Raw genomic sequence first — 21,921 nt, forward strand, 5'->3', positions numbered from 1 at the left:
CTCTATGTGACTCAATGCCCAGGCTTATCAAGGGCGTTATTACGGCCAGAGGTGGTTGTTCTGGGTACTGATTTCTCACGATCTATGCACCCAAATTGCGTGAAAATGTAATCACATGCCAGTTCTAGTATAATATATTTGTCCAGTGAATACCATTTTATCACCTGTATTTCTTCTTGGTGTAGCAATTTTAATGGCCAGTAGTGTACTTTTGACCCGTTAATATTGCCGGACAAGTGTGGCCGCTAATGTTGTGACGTTTGCTTGCGATTCGTGTAGCCGGCAATGGTCCTTGCATTTTCTATTACCCGTGTAAACGTACAGTTACCGATCGTCCAAGAACGATAGCTTTTCCGTTGAGAACCGCGTAGTGAGCAAACAATTTTTTAGCGCTACAGAGAAGTTACGTAATGAAATTTACAGTGTTAAAAAAAAAAGGCGGGCACGTTGTGTGAGTGGTGGCTGACGTTGACGTCAGGAAGGCGGCGTCTGTCCGTACGTCAGCGGACGGCTGGGAAGTTCATTGAGACAGGCGAGCGCTGCGGAGGACCCGTCCGCTGATGGTCGAGGAGGAGGTGGGGGGGGGGGGGGGTGCTCGCGCAGGTGGAGGGAGGCAGCGCCCGCTGCGGCCAGTAGCTCTCGGGACGCCGCAACAGCACCACCACCAGCACAACATGTGGCTGCTGCAGCTCTTCTCCCTACTGGTGAGTCTTCCTCCGCGCCTGCGGCCGACGCACCGGCCGGTGGCCGGTTGCTGGGGCTGCGTCTACTAGCGTTCCGTGTCGCAGACGCGGGAATGCAGTGTGTATTGTACATTAACATGGACTGGAAAAGGACCAGTTGAAGAACTTTGCATCACAACAGGACAAATCCTTTGGTGTTGTTGTTGTAGTCTTCAGTCCAGAGACTGGTTTGATGCAGCTCTCCATGCTACTCTATCCTGTGCAAGCTGCTTCATCTCCCAGTATCTACTGCAACCTACATCCTTCTGAATCTGCTTAGTGTATTCATCTCTTGGTCTCCCTCTACGATTTTTACCCTCCACGCTGCTCTCCGATACTAAATTGGTGATCCCTTGATGCCTCAGAACATGTCCTACCAACCGATCCCTTCTTCTAGTCAAGTTGTGCCACAAGCTCCTCTTCTCCCCAATTCTATTCAATACCTCCTCATTAGTTATGTGATCCACCTATCTAATCTTCAGCATTCTTCTGTAGTACCACATTTCGAAAGCTTCTATTCTCTTTTTGTCTAAACTATTTATCGTCCACGTTTCACTTCCATACATGGCTACACTCCATACAAATACTTTCAGAAACGACTTCCTGACACTTAAATCTATACTCGATGTTAACAAATTTCTCTTCCTCCGAAACGCTTTCCTTGCCATTGCCAGTCTACATTTTATATCCTCTCTATTTCTACCATCATCAGTTATTTTCCTCCCCAAATACCAAAACTCCTTTACTACTTTAAGCGTCTTATTTCCTAATCTAATTCCCGCAGCATCGCCCGATTTATTTCGACTACATTCCATTATCCTCGTTTCGCTTTTGTTGATATTCATCTTATATCCTCCTTTCAAGACACTGTCCACTCCGTTCAGCTGCTCTTCCAGGTCCTTTCCTGTCTCTGACAGAATTCAATGTCGTGGGCGAACCTTAAACTTTTAATTTCTTCTCCACGGATTTTAATTCCTACTCCGAATTTTTCTTTTGTTTCCTTTACTGGTTGCTCAATATACAGATTGAATAATATCGGGGATAGCCTACAATCCTGTCTCACTCCCTCCCCAACCATTGTTTCCCTTTCATGCCCCTCGACTCTTATAACTGCCATCTGGTTTCTGTTCAAATTGTAAATAGCCTTTCGCTCCCTGTATTTTACCCCTTTATAATAGGAAAATTGACACAGGTGGAAGTTCTTGTGATCTTCAGTCTGAAGACTGCTTTGATGCAACCCTCCACGCTGCTCTATTCTGTGCTACCCTATTCATCAGTACATAACTACTGCATAAACACCCATTTCATGCCAAGGTCTCACTGTACAGTTTTTGCCAATTTTACCAAACTGACGGTTGCCTGATGCCTGAGATTGTGTCCTACCATCAAGTCCCTCCTTTTAGTCAATTTATACTATACATTTCTTTTGCCCAAGTTCTATTCAGTACCTTCTTATTTTCTAATCTGCACCGTTTTTCTGTAGCACCACATTTCAAAAACTTCTTTTCTCTTCTTATATAAACCATTCATCGTCCAAGTTTCACTTCCGCGCAAAGCTGCACTCGAAACAAATGTCGTCAGAAAAACTTACTAATATTTACATTTAAACGGTACTGCAGCGCCTGTGTTGTTCAGAAGCGCGATGCAAAGTTCCATTGCATCGAGCTTCTCAATAACAAAGGCACTGAAATATCGCATTTTTCAGCCGATACCGGACAAGCGACTTTCAAGTAAAATGTCTCCCCTGTAAGGAAGCGTACATAATGGATGTACGAGTGCAGGTTGTAGACACATGATTTGGGACATATGGATTTTTGGGTCTGGCTGTAAAGTCTGCTCGGATAGCCTAATGGTAACATCTTGCTGTTATTAGTACCTTGGTACCTCAGCGCGTTCGCTCAGAGAGCTGGTTGGCCTCTGTAATAAAAAAACTGAGTGAAAGGATCAACAACGAACTTGAACGGATGTTATGTGACGTCAGAAACGACCAAACACAACGAACAAAATGCAGAAAAAAAATGGTAAGGGAACTGGTCGCAATAAGCGGAAAATCCAAGTTCAAGTCCCGGTGTGGCACAATTTTTCACTGTTTTTATTCCATTATTCAGCTGATGGTTGTCCATATTCGCACCTTCAAATACATTTCATATACTTACATTTATATTAGATGTTAACAAATTACTCTTTTTTCTTTTTAGTAATTCTTTTCTTGCTATTGCCAGTTTACATTTTACGTCTTCTCTACTTCACCCATCATCCCTTACCTTGCTGCCTAAATGGCAAAAGTCATCTACTACTTTTAGTGACTCATTTCCTAATTCCCTGAACATCGATCGATTTAACTCGACTATATTTCATTACCCGTGTTTCACTTTTGTTCATGCTCATTTTACAACCTCTTTACAGGACAGTATCCATTCCGTCAAACTGCTCTTCCAGTTCCTTCGCTGTCCCTGACATAATTACTATGTTATCGGTAAACCTCCAAGTTTTTATTTCTTCTTGCTGACGTGTAATTCTCTTTCCAAATTTCTTCATGGTTTTCTCTACTGCTTGATAAACTTACAGATTAAATAACATAGGGAAGAGGCTCCAATCCTGTCTCATTAAATAACACCAGGGAGAGGCTACAACCCTGTGTCACTACTTCTCATTTATTGGTTCCTTTTCATGTTCTTCGACTCTTAAAACTGCCGTCTGGTTTCTGTACAACCTGTAAATAATCTTTCGTCCCCTTGTTTTATCCCCGTTACCTTCAGAATTTCAAAGTGTATAGTCCAGTCAACAACGTCAAAAACTTTCTTTAAATCAACAAATGCATTAAACGAAGGTTTGCAATTCTTCAGTCTATCTCCTAATACAAGCAGAACGATAAGTATTGCCGCCCGTGTTGCTACTTTCCTCCGTAAATCGTCATTTAAAGCATCGATATAGTCGATGGTGGGTAAAGTCGATAGGGGCCTGTATTTTTGGCATCCAAGATCACCTGACATCAATGCTCTGGATTTTTCTGCCTGGTGTCACATTGAAAGTAACACGTACACCATTCCCGTTGGCACAGTTGAGAACTGGAGCATGGAACTGAATAGTGCTGTCAACATCTACGAAATGGTCCGGAAGTGTCTGAAAGAGCTCGTAACTCACTGAAAAGACGAGTACAGAAACGCAGTCAAATGCGGGGGCGACACGTGAAGCTCTTCCTCGAACAGGTATGCGTGTACAGTAAAATGTATAATGTGACATGCCGAAGTGATATTGTGTTTCTGGCTAAGCTACAGTGATATCAGCAGCGTAATGCTTTACTAGGTATACTCGTACTGAAAGCGAAGTATACTTTCCTTCTTCTACGTAAGAATCGACTTATCCTGTTATTAGAGACATCTACAGTTTCACCTGGAAACAAACGGTGGTGTAAATTGTTCCTGTCGTAAGTACTAACCAGGAGACCCGTGCGAAACTTTCGCACTTTTATAGTTTTAAACAATGACAGTATTTGGACTAAGCGTAGTTGTTGGAATAAGGGTAGTTGTGGGAATGAAGAGAAAACATTTGTAAAAATGAACCGAACGACGTGAAATAACAATCATGACTTTATGATACATCCTTATACGTACATTTCCATGTGTCCGAAAATGTGTTTTGCATTCGGAATGTTTGTCCCGGCAGAGATCAGGTACTGCCAAGTGGTCCCATAACCTGTAACTTTAATTCGACAAACATTATCAGTTACAGTAAGTACGTTAGACCGTAGTGGCGATATGTAAATCAAAATTCAAGGCAACAATGACAAATATGTTTGTCCTTTCGGAAAGTATATTCGTTTAGAAAGGTCAACTTGTTCGACGAACAGGGATAATGGACAACCGTATTGATGACAGTCAATAACTGTGACACTGCTGTACATAAAATTATCCAGTTACTAAGTATTTTAACACAAATAAAATATTTGTAATAAGAGATAATATTAAAAGGGAGTCTCCTATTCGTGATTAATAAGTTAGCTTCGTAACATATACGTATGAAGCTTTGCCTTTGATAGTTAGAAGTCTCTTTTACTTTGAAATTTTCCACAAATAGTAAGTTTTAGCGCAAAATCGGTATGTAATGTTAGAAACCGATTAAAAATACCTTACTAACGACACCTCATACATAACTGGAAAGAAGGATATTGACTTGAGAAATGATTATAAGTACTAATTATTGCCAGAAATGAAAGCTAACGTAACTGTTTTTACTTACCTTAACGTTGGGTAAACGATGCCCTCAGTCCTGTACCGTGGGCCGTGAGAAAACCGGAAAAGAAGATAACCTGAACGTCCGAGATGTGGTACTTCAGGAGGATTAAAATACAATTCCATTTTACATCACAGGCAATCAGCTGATTTGGCCCTGTGCAGTTTTCAAGCGATACTCCTGTCGTCGCAATTTTAAACCGCCAACCTGTGTGGATGAATACAAATATGCGTCTGACATTTAAATTAGTATTAATTTGTATAGAGCCACACGGTGTGTAAAATTGCGACGATAGGAGTAGCGCTTGAAATTGCCGCAGCACTGATATCAACTGATCGTATGTGACTGTATAATAGCCATAGTCGAATTGTCTTTTAATAAAAATGTGACTTTGATTCTCGATTAGAAAAAAGACTTATTATAAAAATGGGTCTGAACACTACGGGACTTAACTTCTGAGGTCATAAGTCCCCTAGAACTTAGAACTACTTAAACCTAACTAACCTAAGGACATCACACAGATCCATGCCCGAGGCAGGATTCGAACCTGCGACGTAGCGGTCGCGCGGTTCCAGACTGTAGCGCCTAGACTTGTTATACAAAGATGTTCAAAAGTACGTGGGCTGAGAAGATCAGGAACAAGGACATACTCCGCAGAATTGGCGAGGGATGGAACATACGAGAAACATTCAAAAGAATAAGGGCAGTATGATAGGGGATGTGTTAAGACGTGAAGGAATAACCGCCATACTACTTGAAGGTAAAACCTGGGGAGGTAGGTAGTGATTACAATATGTCCAACAAATAACTGTAGGTGTAGGACGCAAATGCCACACTGAAATGAAGAGGTTGGCACAGAAGAGTCATTCGCGACGGGCCGCACCATAACAGTCAGAAGAACAAAAAATAACTTTAATTCTTACTGAGGTCGTTCGTACAGATATGCCAAGTTTAAACAGTGAATACTTACATTAAAGCACTTGGCAGGAAAAAGACTTTTCCCCGAAGCGGCAGCGTATTAGATATGTTCGTGTAGTTGATTTTCAACACGTACCACTCAGAATCAACGTGACGGTAATGGGTTTACAAAGGGAACTGCTACGTCCAGACGTGTTTGCAAAGGGTTGGAACTCGAGTCAAAGTCCGGAATCAATATTTACGTGCCAGCGGAGTGAGCGAAGGACGCACAGCCGGCTCGTTCGGGCGGTACCCAACATCGCCGCGGAGAGTGTTTCGTGACGGGGCAAATGTCGTTAGGCACGATTCAGGAACGGCTGTGTAGCGAGCGGCTAACCAGGCACCTGCGGCCCGCTGTCCAACTGTGTAGCGCCCGCGGTCAGCGAAAGTACCCGGTGATCAAAAAGTCAGTATCAATTTGAAAACTGAATAAATCACGGAATAATGTAGATAGTGAGGTGCAAATTGACACACATACTTGGAATGACATGGGGTTTTATTAGAACCAAAAAAATACAAAAGTTCAAAAAATGTCTGACAGGTGGCGCTTCATCTGATCAGAATAGTAATAATTAGCATAACAAAGTAAGACAAAGCAAAGATGATGTTCTTTACAGGAAATGCTCAATATGTCCACCATCATTCCTCGACAATAGCTGTAGTCGAGGAATAATGTTGTGAACAGCACTGTAAAGCATGTCCGGAGTTATGGTGAGTCATTGGCGTCGGATGTTGTCTTTCAGCATCCCTAGAGATGTCGGTCGATCACGATACACTTGCGACTTCATGTAACCACAAAGCCAATAATCGCACGGACTGAGGTCTGGGGACCTGGGAGGCCAAGCATGACGAAAGTGGCGGCTGAGCACACGATCATCACCAAACGACGCGCACAAGAGATCTGTCGGACATTTTGTGAACTTGGTTTTTTTTTGTTCTAATAAAACCCCATTCATTCCAAGCATGTGTGTCAATTTTTACCTCTCTATCTACATTATGCCGTGGTTTATTAAGTTTTCGAATTTATACTGACTTTTTAACCAACCGGTACTTTGGCCTGGGTCACTTTAAGCTAACTACCTATCCACGCAGTACTTCAGCAAAAAGATGATACCAGGTGTATATACCGAGCGAGGTGGCGCAGTGGTTAGACACTGGACTCGCATTCGGGAGGACGACGGTTCAATCCCGCGTCCGGCCATCCTGATTTAGGTTTTCCGTGATTTCCCTAAATCACTCCAGGCAAATGCCGGGATGGTTCCTCTGAAAGGGTACGGCCGACTTCCTTCCCCATCCTTCCCTAATCCGATAAGACCGATGACCACGCTGTCTGGTCTCCTTCCCCAAACCAACCAACCAACCAACCAGGTGTATATATCTGTGAGTTACGAAATCTTATAGCATCCAAAATCGAAAAATAATATTTTCAACTCCCATTTTTCCTCTTTCTATTCTCACTCACCTGTATTTATGAAGTCAAACGTACCTGCCACCGGTTTAAGAGCCACATGCTCTATCTTCAGACTCCGTACGCAGGAGTAAATCTAATTCCACAATCTATTGTTCAAATGCTCAAATTTGTGTGAAATCTTATGGGACTTAACTGCTAAGGTCATCAGTCCCTAAGCTTACACACTACTTAACTTAAATTATCCTAAGGACAAACACACACACCCATGCCTGAGGGAGGACTCGAACCTCTGCCAGAACTAGCCGCACAGCCACAATCTATTCCATCTGCTTATAGACAATATGACAAATCTTTTCTTCAAGTATCAACACAAATCCGAATACACCTCAGTTACCACAACTTGTTGATATTTCATTGATTACCTGCACACAAGGAACCTATCTGCTTTGAAATTAGTACCATATAAAAATGACGTCAACGAATGCAGCGCAGTGGAAGAAGAAAGGGAAAAAGAGGCAATTTTTTTTAAAAAAAAATTTATGTTTATTCGGTTAATCTTTAATATTTTATGACCCCACAGTCTTCCATCACCATGGAAGCTGCAGGATTAGTCTTATAGCTGTACCTACAGAGTCATTTCCGTCATTGAAACATGTGTATGGAGTGCGCATGGACTATTGTAATCGAGAATTTGCCAAGTGACTGAGAAAAACAGTGTGAATAGTAAACCCATCGTGATAAGACACTCGGAAGGTGGCCAGTGTCGGGGAGGGTAATTTAGTTTGCTATGCCCCTAGTTCACCACCTTTTCTCCTTCGCCAAACGGTCCTTAATGTAGACATCCTGAAGCTTAACGCATATGATCAAGGGTGGCCGCTAACCTTACCACTGCGAACCGAAAACAGAGCTGCATTGTTGAGAGTAATGATTAAGACTAATGGAGAACCATTATTTTAAGTTTTAAAAGTAATATCACTGACCAGTATTTCATTACACACCAAGAAATAAAAAATTACTTTCGTGTTGTGCTGTTTCGAGTGGTTATTTTTCCAGTGACCTGTTTGAAATCGGGCTGATAACTGATGAGCGCAGTTCGCACAGCTTCACTTAAATGCCAATGAATGAGTGCAGATCGATATTTCTAAATAAACTTAAGTGTTGAACACACTGGCTCTCACACGTAAGTGGTCTCAGTAACTAAGGACAGTCCATTGTTCTGTAACCTCGATCTAAAATCCAGTAACTGAACAACCACTTCTTTCTAGTCCTTCGCCCTCTTGCAGTTCCAGGAGCTCCATCTCCACAGTCGTTGAATCCTTAATAACTGACCGTGGCACAGTATATCCGTCCCTCACAACATCAACAACAAATGTATTTTCCAGGAATGAAAATGAATACATAAATATTTTCAAGTCGCTAAATCTGCCATTTATTTCGTCAGCGAGGTCATGCATTTTACTTGAGTAGTCTTTCCTCTCTACCTGAACTTCAGGAAGAGTTTTAGTAATTTTCTTCAGATATTCCAAATGAGCGAATGTTTCAGTCTCATGCCTTTTCTAAGCAGCCTTAATTTGTTATTAAATATACTACGCTCTAAATCAATGATTCACTTCCCACTCCCATACAACGATATATTTAGCGTTTGTAAATTATCATCAGCATCTGTAGTAAGACCCGAACACATTTTTTTTTTTTTCAAATGACTTATAATATAGCCGCTGATAATAAAATCTCGTCTCTCTAGTAGCGAGCAACTGATTAAGCTTTTTTTGTAGTTCGTTACTTCCGCAGTCTAAAATAGAAACTACCCGTGCAAAAGCGAACTTTATAAACCTTCGCTCTACATGACATTTCTTTCACAGTGAAATATTAAAAGCGAAGAAGACGTTAGCTTCAATTGTTAAAACTGCCTCCTTTGTAAACGTGGATATAACTCGACTCTAACCTTGAAGTTTTTCTTCCAGTGATGTCAATTTAGTTTTCTTTGACTGACGACCAACAGGAAAGTTTTTACTGACACCACTGTGGTTACTGTCGTGATGCCATTTCAGATTACATACCTTGAACTGCGACATGTCATTCGATACAAAATACACATCGGTTTCCTGTTTCCCTCTACAGGAGCACATTCCTGTTCTTGCTCGTAACTGAACACTCTAGTGCCTTCATTATATCCATTGTGGATTTTATATAGCTTATACGCAACTAAATTGATACGATTTATTCTAACGTTAACTAGTTTTCGTGCCACTGCAGGATCATCATCAGATGGAGATGTTGACAGGAACATTATTCTCTGAACCATGTGCAGCCAGACGCTAGCGTCGTGGTACTGTTGAAAATAACGAAACTTGAGCCATAAGTCACCGAAATTTTTACGAAATAAAAAGATCGTTACGCGTTAGAAACCTTACCTCCTACTGCCTCGTGATATCCATGACGAATTGGTTGCGATGACGTACCTTTTAGCCACCTTAAGCAGGCGCGCGCGCACACACACACACACACACACACACACACACACACACAGTATTTAGGTGCGCTTAGTTTCACAGTAAACAAACGCTCAACGTATGTAATAAAGAGTGTAAAGATGTTACATATCACACTTTGCCACATTGTGGTCTTTGAATGAGATGCATTAAATTACAGCATAAAATATTTACAATCAAGGCTAACGGGAGCACGTGAACATTGCAAACTGCAGGTGTGTTCATACGTTGACTATATACATACAATTTGGATCAGAAAAGTTAGAGACAAACAAGCAGAGTGAAATACTTACTATATAATTAAATACTGAGTTACCTGTGTACCTAACAGACATAGGTGACCATGGAAAGCAGTAAGTGTGTACGTGAACTGAGGTTTTCTTTGTGTATTAATGGCAATCTTTCGGATATCATGGACCCCTAAAAAAACGCGATAAAAGTAAACTACAAGAAGCAGGAATGAGATTTCTTAGGATAGTGAGAGGTGTTGCCAGGGAAGACCATACAATAAATAAAATTATTAGGAATGAACTAGATATTTATAAGATTAATGAAAATATTGAAGAAAATCAGCTATAAAAATGAGTGCAAAGAGAATCCCACGTCTGACCATGCTATACCGGCCAAGACAAAAAGCACCGTAGGGAGACACAGAACGAGGTGGAAATGAAGCTGAAGACGGAACAGCCACAAGTGCCTAAATCTTGAAGCGCAGAAGAAGAAGAAATAATGATAATACAAAATAATAAAGAGCAATAGGAGCCTTGCTGGCCTGCCTGATCCCGTAGCCTCCAGACATCAAACTTCATGAAATGGCATGTAGGCATTTCAAGCATAACGAGAAATTTCCTTACGATGACGTTTGGAGGCTATTTGCTTCCGCGTCACAACGAATGCAAGAACGTATTTGTGCCCATGGGAGTCACACTTCATGCTGATGTTGATGATGTGAAAGTTCGATTATTCAATATCTGTTATGTGACGAACACCTTCACAAAGTTTGACAAACATCGATCTGGTGCTTCATGGTGCGACACGTCCAATTTCCGTCGGTGCATAATGAAGTACCCTCTAACAAAAGCTGCACAAATATTTAGTCTGATCTTGATAGGGTTAAAAGTGATGCTAAGATAAGCAACTTACTTTAAATATTCAAAAATATAAAATAGTGCAGGCATTTCACAAAATGCTAAACCCTTTTTTCCTGTTACTACAGTATCAATGATAATTTAACCGTCGACTCATACAAATACCGGAGTGAAACATTTTGTGTAGATATGATGTAGAACATAGGTTCAATCGTAAGCAAAGCAGGTGGCGGGCTTCGGATCATTGGTATGGTACGAGGAAAATGCATTCGGTCTACAAAGGGGAGTGCTTCAAAATATCCGTGCGATCCAACCTAAAATATTGCTCAAGTGTGTGGGAACCATTCCATATAATATATACAACGAAGACAAGACAAATGTTCGGCCGCGCGTGATTAGCCGAGCGGTCTCAGGCGCTGCAGTCGTGGACTGTGCGGCTGGTCCCGGCGGAGGTTCGAGTCCTCCCTCGGGCATGGGTGTGTGTGTTTGTCCTTAGGATAATTTAGGTTAAGTAGTGTGTAAGCTTAGGGACTGATGATCTTAGCAGTTAAGTCCCATAAGATTTCACACATATTTGAACATTATTTGAACAAATGTTCAAATGGTTGCATAACTCTTGGGAAAAGTCACAGAAACGCTGAAAAGCCGTAGAAGGCAGACGCTGTCTCCTCATAGTCGACTTAAAATTTGGAAATTTGTGGTAAGGTCTTATGGGACCAAACTGCTGAGGTTATCACCCCTAAGCTTACGCACTACTTAATCTAACTTAAAGTAACTTACGCTAAGGACAACACACACACCCATGCCCGAGGGAGGACTCGAACCTGCAACGGAGGGAGCAGCGCCGACCGTGACAAGAAGCCTCAGACCGCGCGGCTACGCCGCGGGGCTCGACTTATGAGTTTCAAGAATCAGTATTAAGCGATGGATCTAGGAATATACTGAAGCCCCCTAGCATCGGTGCTTAGGGGCCGTAAACACAAGATGAGACTAGTTACAGCGAGAACCCGCACTCCAAATCTGGATGGAACGGTAAGAAATCCTACGATATGGTAAAATGGAAAGTACACTCTGCTATGTACATGGCAGTGGTCTGCAGAGCGTCAGTGTAGATCTACATCCATACGAATATTACAAGCGCAAAAGCAACTCTGTGTTGTTACGCTTTCACGGTTAAACCGTTGAACCGATTTTCATTAAATTTGATATGAAGATAGCTTGAATGTTGAGGAGTAACACAGGACACCTTAGAAGGTGTGTAGTGCAATATTACAAATTTGGAGAATAGAACGCTAAATATGGAGACATAGTTACTCTGAAAAATCTACACTCCTGGAAATTGAAATAAGAACACCGTGAATTCATTGTCCCAGGAAGGGGAAACTTTATTGACACATTCCTGGGGTCAGATACATCACATGATCACACTGACAGAACCACAGGCACGTAGACACAGGCAACAGAGCATGCACAATGTCGGCACTAGTACAGTGTATATCCACCTTTCGCAGCAATGCAGGCTGCTATTCTCCCATGGAGACGATCGTAGAGATGCTGGATGTAGTCCTGTGGAACGGCTTGCCATGCCATTTCCACCTGGCGCCTCAGTTGGACCAGCGTTCGTGCTGGACGTGCAGACCGCGTGAGGCGACGCTTCATCCAGTCCCAAACATGCTCAATGGGGGACAGATCCGGAGATCTTGCTGGCCAGGGTAGTTGACTTACACCTTCTAGAGCACGTTGGGTGGCACGGGATACATGCGGACGTGCATTGTCCTGTTGGAACAGCAAGTTCCCTTGCCGGTCTAGGAATGGTAGAACGATGGGTTCGATGACGGTTTGGATGTACCGTGCACTATTCAGTGTCCCCTCGACGATCACCAGTGGTGTACGGCCAGTGTAGGAGATCGCTCCCCACACCATGATGCCGGGTGTTGGCCCTGTGTGCCTCGGTCGTATGCAGTCCTGATTGTGGCGCTCACCTGCACGGCGCCAAACACGCATACGACCATCATTGGCACCAAGGCAGAAGCGACTCTCATCGCTGAAGACGACACGTCTCCATTCGTCCCTCCATTCACGCCTGTCGCGACACCACTGGAGGCGGGCTGCACGATGTTGGGGCGTGAGCGGAACACGGCCTAACGGTGTGCGGAACACGGCCTAACGGTGTGCGGGACCGTAGCCCAGCTTCATGGAGACGGTTGCGAATGGTCCTCGCCGATACCCCAGGAGCAACAGTGTCCCTAATTTGCTGGGAAGTGGCGGTGCGGTCCCCTACGGCACTGCGTAGGATCCTACGGTCTTGGCGTGCATCCGTGCGTCGCTGCGGTCCGGTCCCAGGTCGACGGGCACGTGCACCTTCCGCCGACCACTGGCGACAACATCGATGTACTGTGGAGACCTCACGCCCCACGTGTTGAGCAATTCGGCGGTACGTCCACCCGGCCTCCCGCATGCCCACTATACGCCCTCGCTCAAAGTCCGTCAACTGCACATACGGTTCACGTCCACGCTGTCGCGGCATGCTACCAGTGTTAAAGACTGCGATGGAGCTCCGTATGCCACGGCAAACTGGCTGACACTGACGGCGGCGGTGCACAAATGCTGCGCAGCTAGCGCCATTCGACGGCCAACACCGCGGTTCCTGGTGTGTCCGCTGTGCCGTGCGTGTGATCATTGCTTGTACAGCCCTCTCGCAGTGTCCGGAGCAAGTATGGTGGGTCTCACACCGGTGTCAATGTGTTCTTTTTTCCATTTCCAGGAGTGTATTTACCCTATGGAAAATCTATTTGCTTTTTGACTTCTGAACTAGTTTCATGTTCGTGAAAAAGTTCTATACAACACGATTCAACGTAACGAGTACAACGTTTATACAATCTCACAGGTGTTTAATTGATACCTCCACAGTAACATCAGTCACAGGTCCATTGCTTTTTAGCCGCTGAGCGTCATACGCCTCTTACAGCTTCTGAGACGCTTGAAGACTCACAACGGCGGCGTCATTTAAATGCAGTATGTTAATCAGGGAGACGTATTTCCTTTGTGTGTTAAACGTGGGAGGCTTTTAGGAGGCTGCATGTGATTACAATATGCGAGTGCAGCTGCAGACACGTAACGACAGCTGACGTTACTGTACGTACAAATATGGTAAAATTTTGCGACGCACCGAACTACGAGTTATTTAACGCCAGTTGAATTTTATGCCCGTGCTTGGCACAACACGATAATAATATTAAAAAGAAAAACACTTTCTAATGTTATGGAAAATTACATTTATTTAGTCACGAATCAGCGTTCGGCTTCTCAGGCCATCTTCAGGTGACAGCTGAATGTCGCAAACACAGACAAAGATGATGTGCGGCTTACACAGATACTGTTTATACAGAAAATAGAAAAATGACAAAATGTGTACACAGAAAAACATTGTAATAATGTCATTAACTAAAAAAGCGGTGAACAAAGATTTTATACATTTAACAAAGATGAGAAATAAGACGAATTAACGGCTTGAATATAGGATCTGTAACGATACCTTAATTTAACAAAGGGGAAAGTGGAAATTTGAGTCCGATCAGGCAGTACTAGACACATAATTCCATCCTAGTATTAAATGATCAGACTCAGTTTCCATTTTCCTCTCGTTAAATTTAGTTTTCTTTACAAGTATTAGAGTCAAACTGTAAATTCATCTTATTCTTCATCATTTGTTAAACGTATCTCCACATAACAACTTTGTTTACCCCATTTTCGTTAATGTAATTATTGTGATATTTTCCTATGTAAACACTTCGTCATTTTTGTATTTCCTGTACAAATAATGTCTGTGAAAGTCGTATATCATGTTTACTTGAGCTTGCGACTTTCGGTTTTCACCTGAAGATGGCATGAGAAGCCGAAAGCCGGTTCGTGACCAAATAAATATAATTTTGCAGAACATTAGGAGACGTTTTCCTTTTTAATATTACAAATTATCTATTTTCTTTCTTTGTAAGTTTAACGATATCTAGAAATTTTAGAAACTTCACATTTTATTTTAGTGCTGTCACCATCACTCATCATAACAGAACAGAAGCTGGTCGTAGGTTGTGTCCCGAAAATGAACATCATGGAGACAGAAGTGATGACACTTTCAACAGGACCTGACCATCATTTTGCAGGACAATGCTCAAGCACGTACAGTGCAGGCTGTTACTGATTTGTTTGACTGATGGGACTGCTAAGGGCTATACCAGCTACTGCACTTCCCTGACTTAAGCCCTCATAAGTTCAACTCGATTTCTAAACTGAAGGAAACACTTCACGACATTCGCTTCAGAACTGCTACAAATTCGTCGGGCAATAGACCGCGCCGCTCGAACGGTCAACACAACTGGCTCTGCTAAGAGTATCCTACGACTTCCACATCGCTGGCAACGGGTTATACACAATGCTAGTGACTACTTTGAAGGTCAGTAAAACTTTGAAGCACGTATCTATTTTGTACGAGCTATAAATAAATAGTTGCCGCTATTAAAGTTCCAACCCCTGTAGCATAAGAATCACAAAAAATACAAAATAAAAGTTGTTAGTATTGCTGACTTCCGATCACGGGGTCCCAGGTTCGATTCTCGACCGGATAAGATTTTCTCTGCTCGGATGCGTGTGTTTTATCGTTATCATCTATCCACAAGTCACCGAAGTGGTGTCAAATAAAGAGTTTCACCAAGCGGGCGAACGTTTCGATCAATAATACCATATATACATTTCATTTCATTTTATTGACAAGCAAGCGCAGCCGCGGGTAAGGTATGTCTACGGCAGACACTAATGAGCATGAACCGCTGTAGGTGTGTAATGTACGTTCTTGAAATTACACTTTTAAACAACGTCGTAACTGTTAAGCTACCAGCAAGAACCACAATTTTACGTGAACAGTGTTACTGTAGGAGAACAACAATATCCTTACTCGCTAAGAGAGTAAGTGAATGACTGACTACTAACTACTTTGTACAGCATTATCAACGCGACAAGAAGAGTGCACATGCGCAGCATTACCCGTCTATGAGAGCCGTATTACACTGAGGCAAGAGTCGCATACGGCTTGCAAGTCATATTATGGCTATCCCTCAAGTTACAGTTGTCAGGTACTGTTGAATGTATTGTCTTAATGTCTGTTTTGCTTTACAGAAGAAGTTCTAGAGTTTATTGTCAAAAAATGGTTCAAATGGCTCTGAGCACTATGGGACTTAACTTCTGTGGTCATCAGTCCCCTAGAACTTAGAACTACTTAAACCTAACTAACCTAAGGACATCACACACATCCATGCCCGAGGCAGGATTCGAACCTGCGACCGTAGCAGTCCCGCGGTTCCGGACTGCGCGCCTAGAACCACTAGACCACCGCGGCCGGCGTTTATTGTCAGATTTGGACGTTGTAGACAACTTGCCCTTATACAAAGCGAAGGCCAGACAGCCTCTCGTTTTTTCTCAGTATTGTTATTGCTATTGCTAAGTTGGCGCGGTTTTCCATTCGTAGAATGCAACCATATCCCATAGGTGAAGTGTTGTCCGTGTCCATCAATGATTTCAACATCTGGGATGGGCGGATATCTAGGCAACTTTGGCATAGGTTAGGAACGGGACGTATGAAGTATCTATAGGTGAGGAATGGTACTAGATGGATGTAGATTCCCATATGCGTTTGTGGTTTTAGTCGGTTTCAGGTTTTGTACTGGGTGATGAGGTGTGCATACTAAGCTAGTTTTCTATTGCAAATCATCCCTAAGTACTTTACTGTTAGTAAGAGAAATGTTGCTTGAAGACGACGGTCTAGCCGAACAAATGGCTTTGCGCTTCCGCAGGTTTGCTTGGTGTTCCCTTTTGTTATGACACTCTACCAAGACATTCAGGTGACGTTGGAGAGAGGCGCGACAGAGGTTTCAGGTGTCGTCAGAAATCTGCTAGACGCTATTTCCTTAACCAGAAGTTACGTAATGGAACACTCACCGTGAGTAGTGCCTTCATTCGACGACAGTCGGATAAATTTTCGTGTTCTGTATTTTGACCAGCTGAACTGGGCAGTGCCTATCTTCTATTCAGACTTGCATTTTCTGGAACAAGTGTTATTTACATCAGTAGTACCTCAGACGGAAATGATTCGTCCTTCCGATGCCTACATTACAGTCTGTGGATTCCAACATAGCAAACTACATGCTAGATGATGATCTTGCTTTCCCCTTTAACGTTATTTTTCATAGTCATCCTCAAAAACAAAATCTTTGCACTATACAGCTGCTACGTACTAGACACAGTGGACGAAGATTGAATGGAACACACGTTGTCAGTCAGTCAGTCAGTGATATCTGTGACAGTACAGTAATATACGAAAGCACACTTCATATGTAAGCTTACTCCACGAATACTGCAGACAGAATTTCCAGTTCAGTATCTAAACGTATCAACCGCAACAAGAATAGGCGAAACAGTAGACTACCTTGGAATGTTGATGGAAGTCCGTTGTGACAAAAAGGAACGACGAACTTAGTTTACAGAATGCAATGTCGCCTACACTTGGAGAACTGTAGAAGTCTCATATTAAGCTGAAACCGGTTTCGGATTACTTAGTTCTATTGACGCTAGAAGGTCTGGAAATACTTTCGTGGTAGTCCTGTGGCTGTAAATTTCGGGTTAATGCAACCTCGTTGCGCGTGTTAGCCCACGCAGTTAATAAATAATTTTCTTTATTTGCTCTACATCAGCCTTCATAGTCATTCAAGTCTCTCTCTCTCTCTCTCTCTCTCTCTCTATCCCTCACTCTCCCTTCCCCCCTTCCTCCCCCCCTTCTTCCCTCAGCACCCATTTTTTCTTCTTTTTGTGCCGTCACCCTTGAGAACCTGAAGAGGCACTCGTTTAATTCTTCTCCTATCGCATCTTCATCACACTTCACGTGGAATTAAAACGTCGTAGCTGAGGATGGGCTGTGTCTCGCCTTACTGCCCGCACTGACAAGGGCCATTATTCATAGCCGACTAATTGTACCGTAACCAGCTCGCAAAGCAGATGTTAGTAAAATATATTTGATACAGTTGATTTCCTCAATCTGAGTAGCTTTCTTCGCATTTGAAAATAAACTGTTTCTTACTTTCTACTGTTTTGCTGAATTAGGTGACTGAAAACTGTGGTTAGCACTATGCAGTGGAAACAAAGGCGCAAGTGATAGGCCATTTAAGTAATATGGAACTCTACATAAGCCAGCGAAGTAGCAGTAGCAAAAAATTTATTTTATACGTTTTTTCGCTTTCTTTTTAATCTAAAGGCGCTTTAGCTACAATATTTTTTGAAGATGGCGTCCTGCAGCGTTTAAATATCTATTGATCATTATTTCGTCACAAAAAGTTACGATCATATTAGTTCATCGTAACGTTCAAATAATGTCTTTATTTCAGCATTTGCGCATTACAGCCACGGTGTTCAATTGTGTGCAAATATTCGTATTATGTCAAGCACAATGTAATTTGCTGGTCGACGAACATCAACATGTTGAAAGAGAAACGAACATTATAGTGCTGCTTGACTAAAAGAATGGATAAGTTGGTAATTTGCATACTATGATGCTTAAATTCAAGGAAATAGTATCTGCAGCATTCGATAGATTTATACCGAATAAATTAGACTGATCTCCCATTGTAAACGAAACAGATCAGAACATTGTTTCAGAAGCAACGAAAAAAGCGTGTCAGATTTAATAGAACATAAAATCTTCAAGACTGGCCATGTTTTACTGAAGCAGGAAACGTAGCGTGGAGTTCAGTGTGAGATGCTTTTAATAGCTTCCACAACGAAGCTCTGTCTCGAAAGCGAACAGAAAGTCCAAAGAGTTTCTGATAGTGTGTAAAGTGCACCAGCGACAGGACGCAGTCAATACCTTCACTGCGCGATACACACATCAAAAGGAGTTTTGCATCACCCCGGTTCCTAGAACTCTTGATGATAGACATTGACTGTGGATATTGTGTCACAGACACAGTCCCTTTGACTGTTAGGAAATGTCATTAAACCCGCCCAAAGATGTAAACAACCATGCATGAGCAGCGCCTGTTAGACGGAGGGGGTCCGACAGCCGATCAGTTCCAGTCATTCCACCAGGAAGGAGATACACGGCTCGCGTTGTCTGTAGTTCAGCCATGCCTAGACGGTCAATACCCCGGTTCGATCGCGTCCGCATTGTTACTTCGTGCCAGTAAGGGCTCTCAACAAGGGAAGTGTCCAGGCATCTAGGAGTGAACCAAAGCGATGTTGTTCGGGCATGGAGGAGATACAGAGAGACAGGAACTGTCGATGACATGACTCGCTCAGGACGCCTAAGGGCTACTGCTGCAGTGGATGACCGCTACCTACGGATTATGGCTCAGAGGAACCCTGACAGTAACGCCACCATGTTGAATAATGCTTTTCGTGCAGCCGCAGGACGTCGTGTTACGGATCAAACTGTGCGCAACAGGCTGCATGATGCGCAACTTCACTCCCGACGTCCATGGCGATATCCATCTTTGCAACCATGACACCATGCAGCGCGGTACAGATGCGTCCAACAACATGCCGAATGGACCGCTCATGATTGGCATCACGTTCTCTTCACCGATGTGTGTCGCATATGCTTTCAACCAGACAATCGTCGGACACGTGTTTGGAGGCAACCCAGTCAGGCTGAACGCCTTAGACACACTGTCCAGCGAGTGCAGCGAACTGGAGGTTCCCTGCTGTTTTGGGGTGGCATTATGTGGGGCTGACGTACGCCGCTGGAAGGCGCTGTAACGGCTGTACCATACGTGAATGCCATCCTCCGACCGATAGTGCAACCATATCTGCAGCATACTGGCGAGGCACTCGTCTTCATGGACGACAATTCGCGCCCTCAACTTGCATATCTTGTGAATGAATTCCTTTAGGATAACGACGTCGCTCGATTAGAGTGGCCAGCATGTTCTCCAGACATGAACTCTATCGAACATGCTTGGGATGGATTGAAAAGGGCTGTTTATGGACGACATGACCCACCAACCATTCTGAGGGATCTAAGCAGAATCGCCATTAAGGAGTGGGATAATCTGGACCAACAGTGCCTTGATGAACTTGTGGTTAGTATGTCACGACGAACACAGGCACGCATCAGTGCAAGAGGACGTGCTACTGGGTATTACAGGTACCGGTGTGTACAACAATCTGGACCACCACTTCTGAAGGTCTCGCTGTATGGTGGTACAACATGCAATGCGTGATTTTCATGAGGAAAAAAAAGGGCGGAAATGATGTTTATGTTGATCTACACTCCTGGAAATTGAAAGAAGAACACCGTGAATTCATTGTCCCAGGAAGGGGAAACTTTATTGACACATTCCTGGGGTCAGATACATCACATGATCACACTGACAGAACCACAGGCACATAGACACAGGCAACAGAGCATGCACAATGTCGGCACTAGTACAGTGTATATCCACCTTTCGCAGCAATGCAGGCTGCTATTCTCCCATGGAGACGATCGTAGAGATGCTGGATGTAGTCCTGTGGAACGGCTTGCCATGCCATTTCCACCTGGCGCCTCAGTTGGACCAGCGTTCGTGCTGGACGTGCAGACCGCGTGAGACGACGCTTCATCCTGTCCCAAACATGCTCAATGGGGGACAGATCCGGAGATCTTGCTGGCCAGGGTAGTTGACTTACACCTTCTAGAGCACGTTGGGTGGCACGGGATACATGCGGACGTGCATTGTCCTGTTGGAACAGCAAGTTCCCTTGCCGGTCTAGGAATGGTAGAACGATGGGTTCGATGACGGTTTGGATGTACCGTGCACTATTCAGTGTCCCCTCGACGATCACCAGTGGTGTACGGCCAGTGTAGGAGATCGCTCCCCACACCATGATGCCGGGTGTTGGCCCTGTGTGCCTCGGTCGTATGCAGTCCTGATTGTGGCGCTCACCTGCACGGCGCCAAACACGCATACGACCATCATTGGCACCAAGGCAGAAGCGACTCTCATCGCTGAAGACGACACGTCTCCATTCGTCCCTCCATTCACGCCTGTCGCGACACCACTGGAGGCGGGCTGCACGATGTTGGGGCGTGAGCGGAACACGGCCTAACGGTGTGCGGAACACGGCCTAACGGTGTGCGGGACCGTAGCCCAGCTTCATGGAGACGGTTGCGAATGGTCCTCGCCGATACCCCAGGAGCAACAGTGTCCCTAATTTGCTGGGAAGTGGCGGTGCGGTCCCCTACGGCACTGCGTAGGATCCTACGGTCTTGGCGTGCATCCGTGCGTCGCTGCGGTCCGGTCCCAGGTCGACGGGCACGTGCACCTTCCGCCGACCACTGGCGACAACATCGATGTACTGTGGAGACCTCACGCCCCACGTGTTGAGCAATTCGGCGGTACGTCCACCCGGCCTCCCGCATGCCCACTATACGCCCTCGCTCAAAGTCCGTCAACTGCACATACGGTTCACGTCCACGCTGTCGCGGCATGCTACCAGTGTTAAAGACTGCGATGGAGCTCCGTATGCCACGGCAAACTGGCTGACACTGACGGCGGCGGTGCACAAATGCTGCGCAGCTAGCGCCATTCGACGGCCAACACCGCGGTTCCTGGTGTGTCCGCTGTGCCGTGCGTGTGATCATTGCTTGTACAGCCCTCTCGCAGTGTCCGGAGCAAGTATGGTGGGTCTGACACACCGGTGTCAATGTGTTCTTTTTTCCATTTCCAGGAGTGTATATTCCAATTTTCTGTACAGGCTCTGAAACTCTCGTAACCGAGGTGATGTGTGTATTACCGACGACGGCGTCCCGAAAGCGAAGTTATTAAACTTCATTTTCCGAGACTTCTTCACCAAAGAAGAAGCAATGAACTTTACAGAATTCGAATCGAGAACAGTTGCCGACATGAGTAACTTATAAGGAGACATCCTCGGTGTAGGGAAGCAGCTTAAATCACTTAATAAGGGCAAGGTCACCGGTCCAGATAGTATACAAATTAGGT

At 44.1% G+C, this 21,921-nt stretch overlaps 1 protein-coding gene across 1 annotated transcript in view; it reads left to right on the top strand.

The window, feature by feature from the left end:
• Nucleotides 1-646: 646 nt before the first annotated feature.
• Nucleotides 647-21,921, top strand: part of LOC124776599 (protein spaetzle 3) — a 209,158-nt gene continuing 187,883 nt past the window's right edge. Inside the window, exon 1 of the mRNA XM_047251667.1 lies at nucleotides 647-704. Within this exon, the coding sequence (XP_047107623.1) occupies nucleotides 675-704 (30 nt within the window). The 5' untranslated portion in view covers nucleotides 647-674. The remainder of the gene's footprint in view (nucleotides 705-21,921) is intronic.

Source organism: Schistocerca piceifrons, chromosome 2 (assembly GCF_021461385.2).
Source record: "Schistocerca piceifrons isolate TAMUIC-IGC-003096 chromosome 2, iqSchPice1.1, whole genome shotgun sequence".
Lineage (NCBI taxonomy): Eukaryota > Metazoa > Arthropoda > Insecta > Orthoptera > Acrididae > Schistocerca > Schistocerca piceifrons.